The following is an 18550-nucleotide window of genomic DNA, read 5'->3' as shown; positions in this document are numbered from 1 at the left end:
CCATTCTTTGGCTGAATCAGAGCAACTTGGGACACCTTCCCCTTTCTTACTGTCTGCTGCAGCCCAGCTGGTAGAATACCTGCCTCTGAGTCACAATGTTCCAGGTCCACCTGCACTACCAACGGGGTGCTGCACTGGCAGAGGTACCATCTTTCAGTTAAACGGTGTCCCAGCTCCCTGTTCAGGTGAAAATAAATGATCCCTTGTCTTGTGCTCAAAGAATAGCAAGGAAGCTGGCTCCCATTTCATGGCCAATGTTTCTCTCTTAACCAACACCTCCCTCACAAAAAAAATCCAAATATATAGCCCTGGGAAGCCAGTGTCATAGTAGTAATGTCACTGAACTAGTAATCCAGAGGCCAGGCTGATGTTCCTAGAGGCAGGGTTCCAATCTCCAACCCAACAGATCATGACATATATATTTTTTAAAAGATTTAGAATAAAAAGGCTAGACTCATGGCACCCATGCAATTACTATCAATTGTCATAAAAACCCATCTTACTCACTAATTAACATCTTCATGGAGGGAAACCTGCCACTCTTTCCTGGTCTGACCTATATGCGACTCCAGGCCCATAATAATCTGGGCAATTAGATATGGGCAATTAATGACAGTCTAGTCAGCAAACACCTCATTCCATTGATAAATATTTGAAAATCACGCTGCTAATTGTGAGAGTTTGCCATATTTAAATTTGCTGCAATGATTCTCAGATTACACCTCAAAAGTATGTCATTGGCCAGAAAGTGCCTAGTGTGGTCATGAAAGGTGTTAATTAAATGAGAGTCTTTCTTTTCCCTTGAATACTGGTCACCAAATCTACATTCAATGCCGACTTCATACAGAATGGCTCAACGCACAGGGAGAAAACCATTGACCCAAACCAATCTTTAGCATCAAGCTGCACCTTTACTTCTATTTCCTACAGAAACCACATGAAACAAGCACAAAAATTCCTCACCCAGTGCATAAACTATTGAAATACATTCTGACTAGGAACAAATAGTCATAGGGAAAGAAGCTTATATTCATGAGACAATCTTAGCAAGGCCACACAATATGCCAATTCACTTTGCAACCAATAATTATTTCAGATATACAATCATGGTTTCATGCAGGTATATACGAATGACAACTGCACTCCAAGAAGCAGTTAATTTCACATATGCCACAAGTATAGCACAAACCGAAATATTTGGAATTCAAAGAATAACAGGCAATAAATTCTGCTGTATAAATGTACTCCTTTCTGCTTAATCTTTCTCTACACCACAATTCAAAAACTTAACTCAATCTTACACAGGCCAACAGGAATCCAGGTAAATCTCAAGACTTGAGTAAAGTGAACCATGCATTCACTTCACTGCAACAAAATGTTGCAACACTCCCTATGCACATATTCATTAAAAATCTTTATCAAATGCATTAAAAGGCAGCAGAATCTGCATTTTACTGCTGCATTGCCACAAGTAATCAAACAACAGGATATCCCCAACCTACCTGTTTGATACACTGTGCTGTTTGGCCATTATTGGTTTAGTGAAACATTTAAACAGTCCTCAGAGATGCACCAGAGAGATGTGCAGCAGAAATAACTGGCTGCTTTTCATTTCTTATGCAATTAAAGCAGTATGCACATCTCAAAATCATAGAATGTAGACAATTTCATTTGCGGAGACATTCTGCCCTTATCCCACGCCTTTTGAAATATTCCTTTCAAATGTTTCATAGTTCATCATTCAGTGCCTGTGCTGGTTCTTTGAAAAAGCAATGAACTCAAACCCATGCAGTTCCAATTTTCTCCCCGACAAGTATATAGCTACAGCCTTTTGAAAATTACTACTGAATCAGACCTGCATCACCCTTTAAGACAGCATATTCCAAATGAAGACAACTGTGTTTATAAAAAATAGTTTTCCTGGTCTCACTTCTGTCTCTTCCATTTTCCTTAATATATTTGCACTAGTTATTGATTTGCTTTCCAACAGAAATAGATTCTCCTAATGTGAGTGCTTCATTTTATTTCCCACTTTTCTTTAAAAAATTTAATAACTAGCACTGTCACTGGAAGGTAACTTTGCAGCTCCCATCAACTATGCCTGAAAAATCTGTTCTCTCAATCGTTTCATCTTTTGATGATTCCAAAAAGGAAACATAACCACTGCCAATGACAAAGCCTAGAGATAAATTGTGTTCATTAAATTTTCAGTGCAATGTTGTATTTATATAAATGGTTTGCAGAATAAAATTGTAGAAGGCCAGTGCAGGAACAATATACAGTGACAGTATTTTTTTTTTTAAAACAGAATGCGCAACAACATACAACAACAGTGCAGAAAACTACATAAAAATAAACGTTTTTTAAATCCAAACATATTGGCCCTCAAGACAAGAAAACGTTACCCAAGGGGATGGCGAGAGAGAGAGAGACAGGGACAGAGCGAGGCAGAGAAAAACAGACAGAGACAGAGAGAGAGAGAGAGAGAGAGAATGAGTTTAACCAACTCTGAGACTCAATCTATTGCCAACTTTGAATCCCTCACTACTATCATCCTTGTAATTATCATTGACGAGGAACTGAATTCTTCCAAGTATTAAATACTGTGTTTATAAGAACCAGAGGCAAGGAATTCTACAATGACTCCCCAAAGCTTGTCCACCATCCACAAGACACAAGTCAGGAATAAGATAGAATAGTCACCACAGGCCTGGATGAGTGCAACTCCAACTCAGAAAGCTCAAGACCATTCCAAACATTCAGTACCTTGCTGCCTAAACATTAACTTCCACCACCACCAGCACATTGGGGCATCAACAGAATGCAATTCAACAAGTGCCTGAGTACATAGACAGCATTTGAAAACTGCAACATCTACCACCTAGCATAGCAGCGTAGATGTGTAGGACTGCCTCCATCTCACCCTCCAATTCACGCACCATCTTAGCTCAGACTGTGGAACATAATTTAAAAACTTAGAGCCAGATGCTTCAGGAGTGAAACTGGGGAGCATGCCTTCATACAATGTCCAGTACATGCTCAGAACTCTCCCCTGCAATGGCAATACTTGCATTTAAAACTGAAGGTATTAAGTCACAGATCAGCCACAATCTCACTTGAATGGCAAAAGCGACTCGGGGACTAAATGGTTTCCTCCTGTTCCTGTATCATCATTCCTTCTTTATCTCTGGACCAAAATACCAGAATACCCTGTACCTCACCACAGTGACTTCAGGGGTTCACCACTATGCTCCCTGGGGAAAATTCAGGACGGCCTTGCCAACCATACTGTCATTCCACGAACAGGTTAAAAAGAAAATCAAGTTGCTGCATTTAGAAACATGGGTAAAAGTACATGAGGAAAAGAAAGTGCAAAGCATCTAGAAACAGATGTTCCTTTTTTTACACTAAGTATCACACCAAGAGAGACCGAATGAACAAACTTGAATCTATATCATGCATTTCACGCACTCAGAATTGCTCAATTTGAGCTGTGAATTATTTTTGAAGTGCACTGACTGATTCGGACTGAATAACGTTTGGTGCACAGCAAGATCACATAGCAGCAGTGTGATAACTAGGCACTTGAACAGACTTGGGGTAAGTTGAAAAGGGACAGATAAAACACAGGACCCAAAAGAACTCCCATGTATTCTTAGAACAACAGTATGGCCTCTTTTAGTGAAGAGAATTAGGGGTGATCTACTCCAGAACAAAGCAAGTAGATGGAGTTTGGGATATAGGGATGACACTTTAATTGGGCAGTTGAGCAGGTTTGAAAAGCTGAATGACCTATTCCTATATACAGTGGTCTCAGACACTTACAGCTATTTCTACATAAAGTCCATCTCAACCATCATACAAGCATTTATTAGAAAAAGCAAGTAAGGCGAACAAATTGGAATCCAAGCGTTGAGAATGGCCATTTGCCAGATCACAGTCATACTCAAACCACACCTGATTAAGAATGGAATGTGTGGCGCTCCATGAGGTAGGAATCCTGTCTAGACAGCTTTAAGATACTCATTATTTCACAGCAAGGGCACCAGAAGCTGGATATCTTGCAGCAGTCAGAAAATAGCTAAATGCATGCCTAACCCCAACAGATAAACTAGAAGCGGTCTCAAAAGTTTCACTGTTAAAGCACCTTGTGATACATTAAGAGAAATATATGATTGTTGAAGCACATGGTTGTGTACTAGAAACCATGTATACCTCTATGTGTAGTTTCTGATTCTATATAACCAAGTTACAAAGACACAGTCAGACATGCACCCCATTCCCATCTTAGTGAAGATTGCTAAAGGTGGGACACACTTTTTTTTAGATTAGATTAGATTACTTAGTGTGGAAACAGGCCCTTCGGCCCAACAAGTCCACACCGCCCCGCCGAAGCGCAACCCACCCATACCCCTACATTTACACCTTACCTAACACTACGGGCAATTTAGCATGGCCAATTCACCTGACCTGCATATCTTTGGACTGTGGGAGGAAACCGGAGCACCCGGAGGAAACCCACGCAGACACGGGGAGAACGTGCAAACTCCACACAGTCAGTCGCCTGAGGCGGAAATTGAACCCGGATCTCTGGCGCTGTGAGGCAACAGTGCTAACCACTGTGCCACCGTGTCGCCCACTTTTTTTTATATATAGGGAGAGGAGGAGAGCTAGTGACCGCACTCACTCCATCTCCCAGAATCACGGACTATGGACCTAGGTTGGAGCCTCTGGGAGGGGTTCAGACCAGCTTGTACATTTCTCAGGTAGCAGCTTAAAATCTGGTTGCAGGAGATCCTCAAGGACAACTGTTCCTCCACGTTTTAGCCAAAGTACTACTGTGACATGGTGCACTAGAATGTACATTTATGTAGCAACTTTAACAGGTTATAAAATAAATCCCCAGGTGATTCACAGGGGCAGGGTTTAAACTGAGTATTAGTTCCAGGATTCTCATGTGATCCTGGGGAGTCTGAAAGGGAGACTAAAAATGGTCAATTCAGTTATCTACCTAGACTGTGGTCAGACAGGGCAATATTTATTTAAATATTAGTTAACCTTTGGTCAAAGTTTAATGATGATTTAACAACATTCTCCTGATTAGGGGAATTACAGGTTCAAGACATACATCAACCAAGACAGAATAAGGGTCAAAACAATGCTAAATTTCTTTTCAAGTTGTTAAAAATCAACTTTATACGGCACACGCACAGTCTGCTAAAAATATGCCCAACAAATCAACCATCTGCACCTCAGACCCAATACCTGCTTGTAACTCACCACGGCTGTCCCAAGTTGTAATTCAGCTGCATTCGTCCCAGTCCATCCTCAAGACCTGAGATGCGTCAATATTGCCTCAGTGGGAGCATTTGCAACCACATGAGAGGGTTGAGAATTCACGCCTCACTCAAGGACAGGAACATAATCTCAGTTGACTTTCCTGTGCAGTACTTGCAGCTACATTCAATGATATATTGTCTTTGGGTGAGGCAATAAACCTCTGTACTCTCATCTCACTGTAAAAACGTTCCAGTGGTACCATTCAAAGACCAAGGGAAATCTCCCTCTGGCTTGGCCATTGTTGAACCCTACTTATTTAGGACCTTGCAAACCTGAACCCTTGACCTCTGGAATGACAAGGGCAGCAGGTGCATGGACACACCACTACCAACAAGCTCGTCTTCACTGTCACTGGGTGAAAACCATCCCTTCTTAACTGCAGCATGGGTGTACCTATCCCCACACACACACACACACACACACACACACACATACACACCTCCACCCATACCCCCCTCCCCAGCCTTGGGCTGAACCCATCAAGAAGTTACCACACCACCAACATCCCGAGGGCTATCAGGACAGGCTCCAGTCACTGAGGCCCACATCCTGCTGAACAAAAGGATAAGCCAACATCATCAAAACAGATCATCTGGGCATATATCTTATTGATATTTGCAGGGTCTTGCTGAGTGCTAATCAGTGACTAGATTCCCTGGCATCACAGGAGTGACAACATTTTAAAAGAACTGAATTGGTCGTAAAGTGCTTTGAAACACTGAGGACATAAAAGGCAGAATATGAGACTACAAGTGCTGTCCCCTCATCCGACCATCCGGCCACTTTGTTTGGAGTTTGAGCAATACTGTGGGAAACAAGACGGCAACCAGACCAGATCTTAGCAGTCGAGATCAAATTCAATATTAGCTGATAACTGGAATACAAATTGATTCCTTGGCCATCAGATGGCACCTAGGATCAGACATGTTGAAGATAAACAGCTGGAGCAAGGTCCCAATGTAATAGTGTGGAAAAGCAGAGATACAAGAATGGCAATGAACCAAAGGTTATGAGGGGTCAAGGGTACAGAGAGAGATGGGGGCAAAGGGTAGAAAACTGAGAAAACTGGAAACTATTCTAAAGCAGTCCAAAGACAAGGGACTTAAATACATTCACATGTATTTCTCGACCCAAATTATCCTTGAAACAACGATTTTCAATCCATTGTAAATTTTGAAGAGTATGGCCACCCATTTGACAACATGCTAGACTAGCTGCCCTGATCAATACAAAGCAGGATTAATAATGAAATTATTTACTTAATGAGTACCATTTTTTGCCTGGAGAACCTATAGCCAGTGTTTCAGTGGTAACTTAACAATGACCCTCCATCGCTTCCTTTATTATTAGAGCAAAGCAGACCACACAGAGCTCAGTAGAATTATTAAAGATTAACAACTCCCCGTGGATATGCAAAATGTTTAAAGCAGATGTCCAACATTTTATTTCATATTTACATGAAAACATTACATAACAACACTGATTTCACACTGTTTAAATACACAACGCTTACAAACATATTAGGAATCTAAACTAATTGCAGATAAAAATTTGAGGGAAATGTCGAAATAAATATTTGTCAGGAACCCTCCGTATAAAAAAAGAACGAACTTGGTGTGCCATTCGACATAAAAATACGTTTGGTTAAAGTATTGCATTTCTCACATTGAAAACTTTAGGCCTGAATAAAAACTGAACACACTGGTCCTCAAAATAAAGAACTGTGGACCTGGAAATCTGAAACCAGAACAGGAAGTGGAGAAACTCAGCTGGTCTGGCAGCATCTCTAGCAAGATAAATGGATTCAACGTTTCAAATCCAGTAACCCTTTGTCTGACATTAAATGTTCTGATTTTCTCTTTAGATACTGCCAGGCCTGCTGAATTTCTCCAGCACTGTGTTCTGGTTTCACACTATAATTTGCTGATTTACTAAAACGGGATTTATTTCAGGTATAGTACACTGGCAGACAGAATTCAGGATCAGAATCTAAGGGAAAAAAGCTAATTTAGATTCTTTGGAGGTGATGGTGACAGAGGACATTTGAATCTTATATTCCCAAAGTTTAATGTCAATGCAAAGCCAAAACCAATTGCCACTGACATCAAGCCTGTACTATAAATACACTGTTGGAAAGGTCACTGTCAAATCAGTTTGTCACCTCCAACAGATTCAAACAAGGTCAATTACATTGTTTACTAACTCAATGACAAATAGAGAGAATCAATGCAATTTAATCCTCAGCAGAAAAATTCTGTAGTACTGAGTTACCAATGCATTGAACACAATTGAGCAAAGGAAGACGGTCAGCGGACAGTCCTGGAACAGGCGGTGTTGCTGGTTAACATACTTTGGAAGCCACTAGATAGAGTTTCGGAAAACCATCCAATGCTGGGGTCAAAACAGATTGCAAAAAAAAAGGATGACACAGATCTCTCTGCCAGTTACAGTTACAATAACCAAAATTCATGTATTAGGTATACGATAATAGATACAACTTTGCAATCTATGTGGACAATCTAGACTGTAGGAGAAAGTGAGGACTGTAGATGCTGGAGATCAGAGCTGAACAATGTGTTGCTGGAAAAGCGCTGCAGGTCAGGCAGCATCCAAGGAGCAGGGGAAATCGACGTTTCGGGCATAAGTCCTTCTGCTCCTTGGATGCTGCCTGACCTGCTGCGCTTTTCCAGCAACACATTTATCAATCTATATTGTAGGTCCACTAAAAGGTTCGCAATTTTGTTAGGAGTGTAGGATAATACCTTGGTGGAGGAGTAAAGGCCAAAACTACACTTATAAATACATAGTAATGTACAACCACTCAGAGGTTCACAGTATTTTAATGTCAATGCGTTGATTCCCTGAGACTGTAAAGATGGTCTCCCACAGTGTACAAGAAGAAACTGTGTTTCCTTTTTGCTGTTGTTGCTGCCAGATAGAACTTGAATTGATCATACTCCAAACCATTTCATACCCAAATCAATTGCTGCTGCAATGTAATCACGGTTGGTGTACAAACAAATGTAGCAGATAGTGGGATCTTGCTGTGCATAAACCAAAAACAAATGAGACAAATAACCAGATCTTCTTTTTTGGTTTATATCGACTGACAGAGGAAACGACCATACCACCAGGAAAACTCCACACCTTTTTAAAACTGTGCCCAAGATTGTAAAGCAAAGAATTATCATAGAACCCCCTACAGTGTGGAAGCAGGCCATTCAGCCCATCGAGCCCACACTGACCCTCTGCAGTGCATCACATTTAGTCCAAGCCCTCCATCATATCCCTATAACTCTGCATTTCCCATTGCCAACCCACCTAGCCTGCATATCCCTGGACACTATGGGCAATGGAGCATGGCCGATCCACCTAACCTGTACATCTTTGGACTGTGGGAGGAAACCCATGCAGATACAAGGAGAATGTGCAAACTCCACACAGACAGTCGACTGAGGGTGGAATCAAACCCAGGTCCCTGGCGCTGTGAGGCAGCAATGCTAACCACTAGCCTCCATGTTGCTCGTTAAATCCTAACTAACAGACAAGACTTTGGTTGAATGTTTCATCAAAATACAGTAGATAAATTGAAATTTTAGACCTCTGACAGAACTTTAGATTGGTCAAGCTTGTTCAAGTTCTGAAAACTATCCTCCATTGCCTTATGCTACAATCACTAAGTATTCCTACAACCCTTAGTCTGATTTCTAGCCAATGGAGAGTACATTAGGTTTGAAAATGCAAACATTATTGTTGTTTTAATTAAAGAAAAACAGAAAAAAAAAGGATTCTTCTGCAACATGTCATTGTTATCCTGGCAGCAAAGCAACTGGTTATTTAACAAGTGATGTTTATCTTCCCCATATACCCTTTTCTCCAATTGACATTTCAGAATCTAATTTTATTCCCAGTCTGGCTACATAGAATTGGAAGTCTGACAACATTAAATTAAATTTGGCAATCAAATAAAATCCAACTGTGGACCCAATTGTAAAACCAAGCATATTTTGGACTGTGCATAAAATGACAGAATAAGTACTTACTTTCACATACACAAAATCCCAATCCATCTGAAAATCCCCTCAATCATGTAATATGTGTTGGGAATATTTTCTGCTTATATAGATGCCAGGTACACACAAGGAGGATGTGTGGACTGCAGCCTTCTCACTAATAAAATGGAACAATTTACTTGTAAAATATTGAAGTACATGATAACCCCTCCTCCATAAAACACACAGGAAACAAGGTCACAATCATGACGCGAGAAGAGAACACAACATTACTAGGTGAATGAAGTCTTTTATACATAGCCCTAAAACAGCATTCCCATCATCCAAATGAGCACAAGGGAACAGGCTGTTTGCAAAGACATGATAAATTTAGCTTTGTGCCCATCAGATGACAAGAGCAGGATTATGTGCTGCAGAAAATGCCGAATTATCTTTGCTCTCTTGCTGGTTCCCAACCATCAGGTTTGCGTAACCCTTTCAGAGCTTCAATGTGATGACAAAGACAGGATTTCACAAGCTGTTCAGCCTCCTAGCAGACCACAAGAGCACTGCCTGGCCATTACGTCACATCCCAGAGGATAGGCTCAGCTGGTACTACGCAAGTGAATGACCCTGAAAAATACCACTTCAAATCAAGACTGAGTCTCTGTGAATAAAAGACACCCCCTTTCCTGCTTCACTACATTTAAATATTAACATTTACTGGTGCTGAAAGTTAATCTAGGATTTCTCTCAAATTATTCATCTTTACAATTTACCTTTTTCAAAATATTACTAAAACAAAAATTCAAATTCTCCAGCTGGTATAAGAGGGAGAGGAAATGAATTAAACAAGCCACTGTGTACCACTGTAACCCTGATGGGAAACAGACAAGATATTGTGCTGGGACTGGGCGTTATTTTAATTCTAGAACAGATTTGATTGCAAAGGCTTGTCATCATTCCCTACCATTGTGCCAGAAGACTACAAAATAACAGGTCACAAATTACTTCTCAGTATCAAGAACCTTAAAAAGTAGAGACCAACAAGAAAGGGAGTAAAAGCAGACAGTAATTTGAATGCGGCACGCTAATTGGTCAGGAATTGTACATCATGCACAGGTTTTCATATTAAGAGGATGTGGCTGATAGAGAATTGCCAGGTCAGTATTAACAGCTCCTTATTGCCTGTATAGAAGCTGACTCTCTGGTTTGGGTTGCAACTGCAGTTGTTGATGTTCAGTACATTACCAAAGTGGCCATTGCCCACCTGGGAGCCCAAGGGTCATGGACATCCCAGACAAAAGTGAGTCTCCTCTTCTCTCTACAGCCGACCTAGAAGAGGTTCTCCTCCTCTCTCTACAGGCCTCATTCCTGATGATGCCTGAATGGGTCATCTCAGCTTTAATTCTTGCAGTCATCATCTCTATAGGGATCAGAAGCCAGCACCTCAGTCAATTTTTTGCTTTCTTATATCCAATGTCACGGTTTCTAATTTTAGCAGCTCGACTAATCATTAACCCTTACAGATCAGCACACATGCTTGATGTGTAAAGACATCAGATTTGGTTGCAATGCCACAAATATTGAATAACTTAGTCTTAATGCTGAAAATTCATGTTTAAACAGATGTGCGAAAAATGAATGAGAACAGGATTGCCTATCATAAACAGAACATTCAAAACTATCTTTCGGAAAGATACGACTCCCCTGCACCTAAAATCCATTACCTTCTTTCTTTTTTGAAAACGTACCCAGAATATCCCACTTAAAGTATCAATATTATAGAATCTAGGAGAGCACACATTCTCCTCCTCCACAAAAGGGCACATCTATTCGATTCACAAAGCTCCCAGCTATATTATATTGAAAACGGTGTGTGAAAAAGCCTGCAGAAAAATTTGTACAATTATTCCTCTGTAATATGACATGGAGCACGTTAAAAAGTCACGAACAACAGTCCCAATGACTGCAGTTAAATACACTGCATGCAGATATTAATGAAGTGGTGATGACAGTGATACAACTAGATTCAACATCAAATTAGGTTAAGAAAAAGCTCCTATTGCTGATCACATTACGACAATCCCATCTGCAAATGCAGGCCTGGGTGTTTGGCAAGAGCGTTGTGCTTAGCTGTGGTTCTTTACCTTCGCTTCTGTGATCAAGTCAGTTGGCAATATTCACTGTCAAGGCTCACATTTATTTTCCAATGACTTAGTGTGCAATTTCACTGTGTGAAAGTGCTTGCTATCATTTTCATAAATCACCTAAAAAGTCAGTCATGCAATCACTTATCATGCCATTAAAACATAGAATGCTTAAAAAGAACCACAAATGCAAGACCTGGAAATTATAACATCCAAACTTTTATCAGAAACTCACAGATTTCTTCCCTTAACGTGCATCCCTTGCCCTTTTTTTCCCTTTACTCATTTCACGGGATGAGTGTGTTGCTGGCCTCACCCTCATTTATTGCCCATCCCTAATTGCTGAGAGGGCAGTTAAGAATCAACCACATTGCTGTTGGTCTGGAGTCACATGTAGGCCAGGCCAAGTAAGGATGGTATGTTTCCTTCCCTAAACAACATTAGTGATGGACTTTTCCAACAACTGACATGGATTCATGGTCATCGTTAAATACTTAATTCCAGATATTTATTGAATTCAAATTCCACCATCTGCCAAGGCGGGATTTGAACTCAGGTGCTCAGAACGTTATCTGGGTCCCTGGATTAACAGTCCAGCGATTAGACTACTTGGCCATTGCCTCCCCCTTACATTAACAAACATTAATGTGAATGTCCGAACAGCTCCACCCACATCATTAACTTCCCCAACATATGCACACACACACACACTGCAGCAGTTCAGGAAGACAGTTCACCACCAGCTTCTCCAGGACAATTAGGGATGGGCAATAAAATAATGGCCTCGCTAGTGACGCTCACAACCCATGAACAAATTTTTAATAATTACTACAACATTAACAATGTAACAAAACACAGGAAGTCAAATTCAAGAAAAAAATAACAGCAGTCATTTCAAACATCAGTTTTGTATAGGTACAAGGCACAAATAACAAGAACTCAAAAAGAACACTGAACAATGGCTCACAAATGTTACAAAATAATTTATTGTCAGTGTGCAAGTGGCACAGGAAACAATCAAAACAGGTTCATCACAGACCTTGCATATCACTTGACAAATGTGCTGATTGTTTGATTTATCAGGGGATTAGGCCTCAACTTTAAAGTGCATTTCGAATTTAAAAGTGCAAAACTTCAAGGAGGATGCAACAAGTAGCTGGAATGTAACATCAGTTTTGAGAATTTACTCAATGAACTCCCATTTGTTCACAGCATGACAGTTCTTTGAAAGTCACTGGATCAAAATCCTCGAAGTCCTTCTCTAATAGCACTGTAATGGTTCAAGAAGAAAGTTCACCAGCGCCAAGGACAATGGCCCAGCCAGCAAAGTCCAAATGCCATGAATGAATAAAACTAAAACTTATTTCCACTAAGATCAACCATGATATAAACTAAATTATTGGTTCAGACTTGCAGCAAATACAATTATGGCATTTAGCCTCGAACCAAGCTATTTATTTTCAAGGCCATCGATGTGCACTTTTCATAGGAAGTTATCAACATTTTTAAACGTGACTCCCAAACGTTTCTTCAATGTTTGGAAAAAATCAAAAATTCATTCATCAGGCATCCTGTGATAGAGTTTAACTTCTTCTGTGATGAAATGCAATGCACCGAAGTTTCAGAAATATCAGAAATGCATCTATTATCCTCATAAGAGTATACACACACACACACACACACAAACACACACAGTCCAGAGCAGGGACATAGCACATTATAGGCCCTTCGACCCTCGAAGTTGCGCTGACCTGTGACACCAATCTGAAGCCCATCTAACCTACATTATTCCATTACCCTTAAAGTTGGCGAGTCTACTACTGTTGCAAGGAGTATATCATTTGGCCCCTTGTGCTTTCTCTGCCACTCAGTATGAATGTGGCTGATCAGTGCATGACGTCACTCCACTGTTCTCCTCTTGTACTCTGACTCCCTTTTTAGTCAAGTATCTACCTAATTCAGCCATGGAAATATTCAATTACCCTGCCTCTGCCACTTTCAGAGGAAGAATGGTAATGTATATCCCTTTCAGAAAATAATTTAAATGCTGTGTAGGGCTAGGAAGTTAGAATGGTCATTCTTGGGACTGAATTAAATTCAGCTGGAGTTTCAAAACCACGCGAAATAAATTTGGGGCAGCTTCACCCCAACACATCAGCAAAAGTATACTGTCCTCCAGCAAAAGAGTAAATTACTGAAAGTGGCCAGTGTTGAAGAAATGATGCTATAGTTAAAATAAATTGTTGGAACAAAGTTAAAGGATAGTCAAATTCACTATTTGCCTTAGACTAGGCCAAACTGTTTCTTTTTAAACAAAATGCTCACACTGACTAAAGCAGAAAAATGATTCATTGGGGCAGCCCATATTTTGACAAGCAGGAACTTTTTTATTTACATTGCACTCACCAGCACAACATGCAAAGTCCTACATAGCTCAGAACATTGAGTATTGGAGTTGGAACATCATGTTGAGATTGTACAGGACATTCACGAGGCTACTTTTGGGATACTGTGTACAGTTTGGATCATCCTCCTATAGGAAGGATATTCTTAAACCGGAGAGGGTTCAGAAAAGATTTACCAGGACTTTGCTGGAAATGGAGGGTTTGAGTTGTAAAAAGAGGCTGGGACTTCTTTCACTGAAGCGTAGAAGGTTGAGGGGTGACCTTACAGAGGTTTTTAAAGCATGAGGGGCATAGATAAGGTGATTAGCAGAGGTCTTTTCCCTCGGGTGGGAGAGTTCAAACCTAGAGGGCATATCTTTTAAGGGAACAGATTTAAGAGGGACCCAAGGGGCATTTTTTTTCATGCAGAGGGTGACTTATATGAGAGAGTGGTAGATACAGGTACAGTTACAACATTTAAAAGATATTTGGATAGATACGTGAATAGGAAAGGCTTACAGGGATATGGGCCAAACACATGCAAGTGGGAGTAGATTAATTTGGGAAATTTGGTGGGCATGGATGAGTAGGACCTAAGGATCTGTTTCTGCTATATGACTCTGTGAGAACGTTCCCCTTCTCCTAACAACTCAGTAAATTCATACATTAAGCAGTGAGCTGGAAACCAAAAAGTCGGAAAGAAAGAGAAAATCAATCACACTTTTCCTCATGATTGTTATCCAGACATCTACAATGAAAGTACTTGTGTGGGTGAGAGGCAAGTACAGGATTAGACTGACTACAATGTCTTTAGTTGCCTCATCTGCTGCCACACATCATCCCTGCTCATATAAGTGGGCAAAATTGACAAAAGAGAGATATCAGAGGTTGTCCTACAGCTGCAGAAATCATAACCCAGAGAAAATCTCCTTCAGGTCAACTGTAAAATCAGTGTAATGCTGGAAATCAGAAGTTAATCTGAGGCCTGATCTGTCTCTCAAGTGCACGCTAAAGATCCCAATGACACAATTTCAAAGGACAGCATGGTATCAGCGTCCTGGCCAATATTTATCCGCCCACCAACATCACAGAAACAGATCAGCTGGTTATTACCAGATTAGCTGCTACATTGCAATGGGGACTACATATTAAAAAATACTTCACCAGATGTAAAGTACTTAGAATCCAGAGGAAACAAGAGCCATTTATAAAGATCAGTCTTTCATTTGATAATTTGGCAACCGTCACATCTACTGCCTGAACTCCCAGTGTAAATGCTATAAGGTTCACCACTGAATCCGGTCCCGGCCATAACATGAATGTCCAAGAATCATTGTTGCAATGGACTACATCAGTAAAAATAATTCATCAGGGGTGTACACACTCAAATATCCACTAAGAAATTGAATGCGTTGGAATGAATTAGTTTCTGGGAATAATGTGCTGTAAAATATTAGGAACTATAGAACACTTAATGACATGATTATGGCATTACTCCCGTCAGATACATTCTAAAGGCACGTTAGGTATTATTACTGTTATTGAAACATTTTCACACAGAGTAGGTCAACAGACAAGCAATTAAATGACGAATGATTTATAAATAGATGGACCTGTTGTCGAAAGGGAAATATAAGGTATAATAATTTAGGAAATTAGCTGTAAACAGAAGGGGCACGGAATGTGAACTACACCCAGAAAATACTAGAGAAGCTCAGCAAATCTGGCAGCATCTGTGGGGAGAGGGAGAGAACAGAGTGAACGATCACTGATGCTACCAGACCTGAGGTGCTCCAGCATCCACAGGATTTAGTTTTGATGCGACAACACTAGTCTGGGAAGCAGCCCTGGTAGGTTTTATATTTCAGGAGGACGCTGACCACCAGGAATCAAGCACTCCCCACCCCCTCAGTTTTCCAGGCTGGGCCCAGAAATGGCTTGGCGAGCCGCTCCATTTTACTGCCAACACAAACCCAACACGGCGAGGTGTTAGAGAGCGAGACAATCCTTTGGGAGCATCTCAGTCAAACGCTGTGAAATTAATCCGAGCTACAGCGCCGTTCATTCATTTGTGCTGCCAAACGCTTTGGTTGAGGAAGTGTCGATGATGCGGAGTCAGAAAGCGCTTTGCTCTTCCTGCTTTCAGTGTGTCTCTTTTTGTTTAGGCCAATAAATCAGCAGCTCGGATACATTTCCTTGACGTAGCGAGTTTTGAGAATGGGGAGGGAGAGAGAGAGGAGGTTAATTTCCCCGCGTCCAACACCAATGAAGGGTGGGGGACTGTAGAAACTCAGCAATTACAGGTTTAGGGCAAATGGGAGCCGCTGTATTTCTACTGGGGGGGGGGGGGGATCTCCATGTATGTGGAATGAATGGAATTTAGCTCCTCTTCCCCTCCACCCCAACAGACACACACACACACAGCCAGATGGAACATCACACCAGAGCTGTTCTCTACCTCACCACTGAATCACAAATCAAAGCCAAGAATATAAGCAGCGATAAGGACCACATCCCCCAGTCTCTCCTCCTCTATCCATTGTTCAATAAAAACCCTCATTCCTTCTCCCTCCCAGTCTGACCCTCTTTGCAATACACTCGACAATAGGATGCACCGCGGTGATCTGCAACCGGCTGACCGGCCTGAAGGAACAAAACGCAAGGGAGGGGTTGGAAATGTGAAAATCTGTTACCTTGGTGAAGAGCTCGGATGCTGCCATTCTCCCGTGGGGCGAGTCAGTGCCTGTGCTACCGTCCGGACCAGCCTCCCTCCCCACTGCACAGCGGTTGGAAAGGGAAGGTCGGGCGGGGGGGGGGGGGTTCAGTCAGCTCCCACAAAACATCGGCTTCCCAAAGCAAGAGGAACCTCGGAGCAAAACTGCACACAGCGCCTTCCTGTGTCCCTCGGAATCTCAGCCAAAGGTATCAAACGCCATGTTACCTGTGTTACTGAATTGCTACCCGGCTGTGCATTCTGGGTACAAGGGAGATAGACCTAAAGATGCTTTCTTGCATGAGAGAGGGTGAGAGAGAGAAAAAAATCTGAGCTCAACGTGCCTCCCATCGGCAGCAGCCAGTCAGCAAGTGTCAGAAATCTACCCGGAAAGACAGCGCCACCGCTAGGTCCCGGGGAGCTCTGGAAAATGTTCAAGGCAGAGGAGAGAACCTGCAACATGCTCAGAGTTACTCCGTGCTCACTTGACTGCACACGTTTGCACCAAACTCTGCATTGACCCCACTCCATTTCCAAACGTTTGCAACCAACTGGTGCACTTTAACGCGTTCGGAATTTGTTCTGGGAGTATTTTTCTATTTGAATGTAAAAACTAATTAGGTCACATCTCTTGCTCGCATGTGATTTTAAAATAAAAATGTCAATACGTTTATAAAGAAACAACTCGCACTCCACATTTCTTGTGAAAAATCACACATGATTTGGGGATGCCGGTGTTGGAGTGGGGTGTACAAAGTTAAAAATCACACACCAGGTTATTAGTCCAACAGGTTTAACTGGAAGCACTAGCTGTTGGACTAATAACCTGGTGTGTGATTTTTAACTTTGTACACCCCAGTCCAACACCGGCATCCCCAAATCATTTATTGTAATCGAGTTAATTTTCAGAGCTGGTTTGATCTATTTGCATTTTTTTTAGATCAGAGTGGTGCTGGAAAAGCACAGCAGGTCAGGCAGCATCTGAAGAACTGGAAAATCGACGTTTCGGGCAAAAGCCCTTAATCAGAAATAGAGGCGAGAGGCGGGGGGTGCTAAACTCTGGTTTCCAGCATTTACAGTCCTCACTTTTGCCTAGTTGATCTATTTGTATGTCTCCCTGGGGATGGGTGGTCGTTCTCCAAAAACGAATATAAACAGTGCATCCAGGACTAGCCTGGAATAAAAATGCAAAACGGCAGAGAAACTCGACAGGTTTCGTAGCATCTGTGAAGGTTTCGAGTCTAGTCTAACTCTCCTCACTTTACAGATACAGTCGGCCTGATGAGTTAACCACAGCCGTATTAAACAGCTGCAACTTATTCATATATGAGCGAAATTGAGAGAGGAAATCAGAAAGTAAATTTATATTTGCACATTTCGTGTCGGGGCATACTGGCCGGATACTAATGTTGAACCTATCTAATGAAATCGGATGGACTGAGTTGCTATTGTGGCGCAGAGATAGTGTCTGAGCGAAAATGGTTAGATTCCTGGCCGTATAGAAACAGGCCATTTGGCCCAACAAGTCCACACCAATCCTCCGAAAATTAACCCACACATTTCCCTCCGACGCATGCGCCTAACACTGTGGGCAATTTAGCTTGGCCACTGCACATCTTTGGACTGTGGGAGGAAACCCACAGGGAGAATTTGTAGACTCCACGGACAGTCGCCCGAGGCTGGAATCGAACCCAGATCCCCAGCGCTGTGAGGCTGCAGCGAGCCACCGTTCCGTCTTAAAATGTGTCATAACACATCTTAAACAGGTTAATGAAAAATAGCTACATGATGAATCAGACATTACACATTTGGACAGGCCCTGTTAGGTTGCAATTAGCAGAGGCAATACGTGAAAGAATATACACAGGAAGTTATGGTCGGGAGTGCGGGGTGGAAAGAGAAAGAAATCCAATAGGACTTGTTATTGAGCATTAGACAAATATAAAACACAGGGCTATGGGGAATGAGTAG

The 18550-nt window shown here is 41.6% G+C and overlaps 1 protein-coding gene across 5 annotated transcripts in view; it reads right to left on the bottom strand.

Annotated features, from left to right (window-relative positions):
- The window catches only part of myo5aa (myosin VAa), a 276751-nt gene extending 259738 nt beyond the window's left edge, over positions 1 to 17013 (bottom strand). For 2 of the 5 annotated variants that reach the window (XM_072565071.1, XM_072565072.1), the window contains exon 1: positions 16560 to 17004. In XM_072565071.1, coding sequence (XP_072421172.1) covers positions 16560 to 16586 — 27 coding nt within the window. In that variant the 5' untranslated portion in view covers positions 16587 to 17004. Of the gene's footprint in view, positions 1 to 9383; positions 9505 to 16559 lie in introns of those variants that run through there. The other 3 variants (XM_072565069.1, XM_072565073.1, XM_072565070.1) reach the window with 3 other exon arrangements.
- Positions 17014 to 18550: the final 1537 nt, after the last annotated feature.

Source organism: Chiloscyllium punctatum, chromosome 48 (genome assembly GCF_047496795.1).
Source record: "Chiloscyllium punctatum isolate Juve2018m chromosome 48, sChiPun1.3, whole genome shotgun sequence".
NCBI classification, from domain to species: domain Eukaryota; kingdom Metazoa; phylum Chordata; class Chondrichthyes; order Orectolobiformes; family Hemiscylliidae; genus Chiloscyllium; species Chiloscyllium punctatum.
Note: the sequence above shows the minus strand (reverse complement) of the source record. Positions and strands in the feature narration are given on the sequence as shown.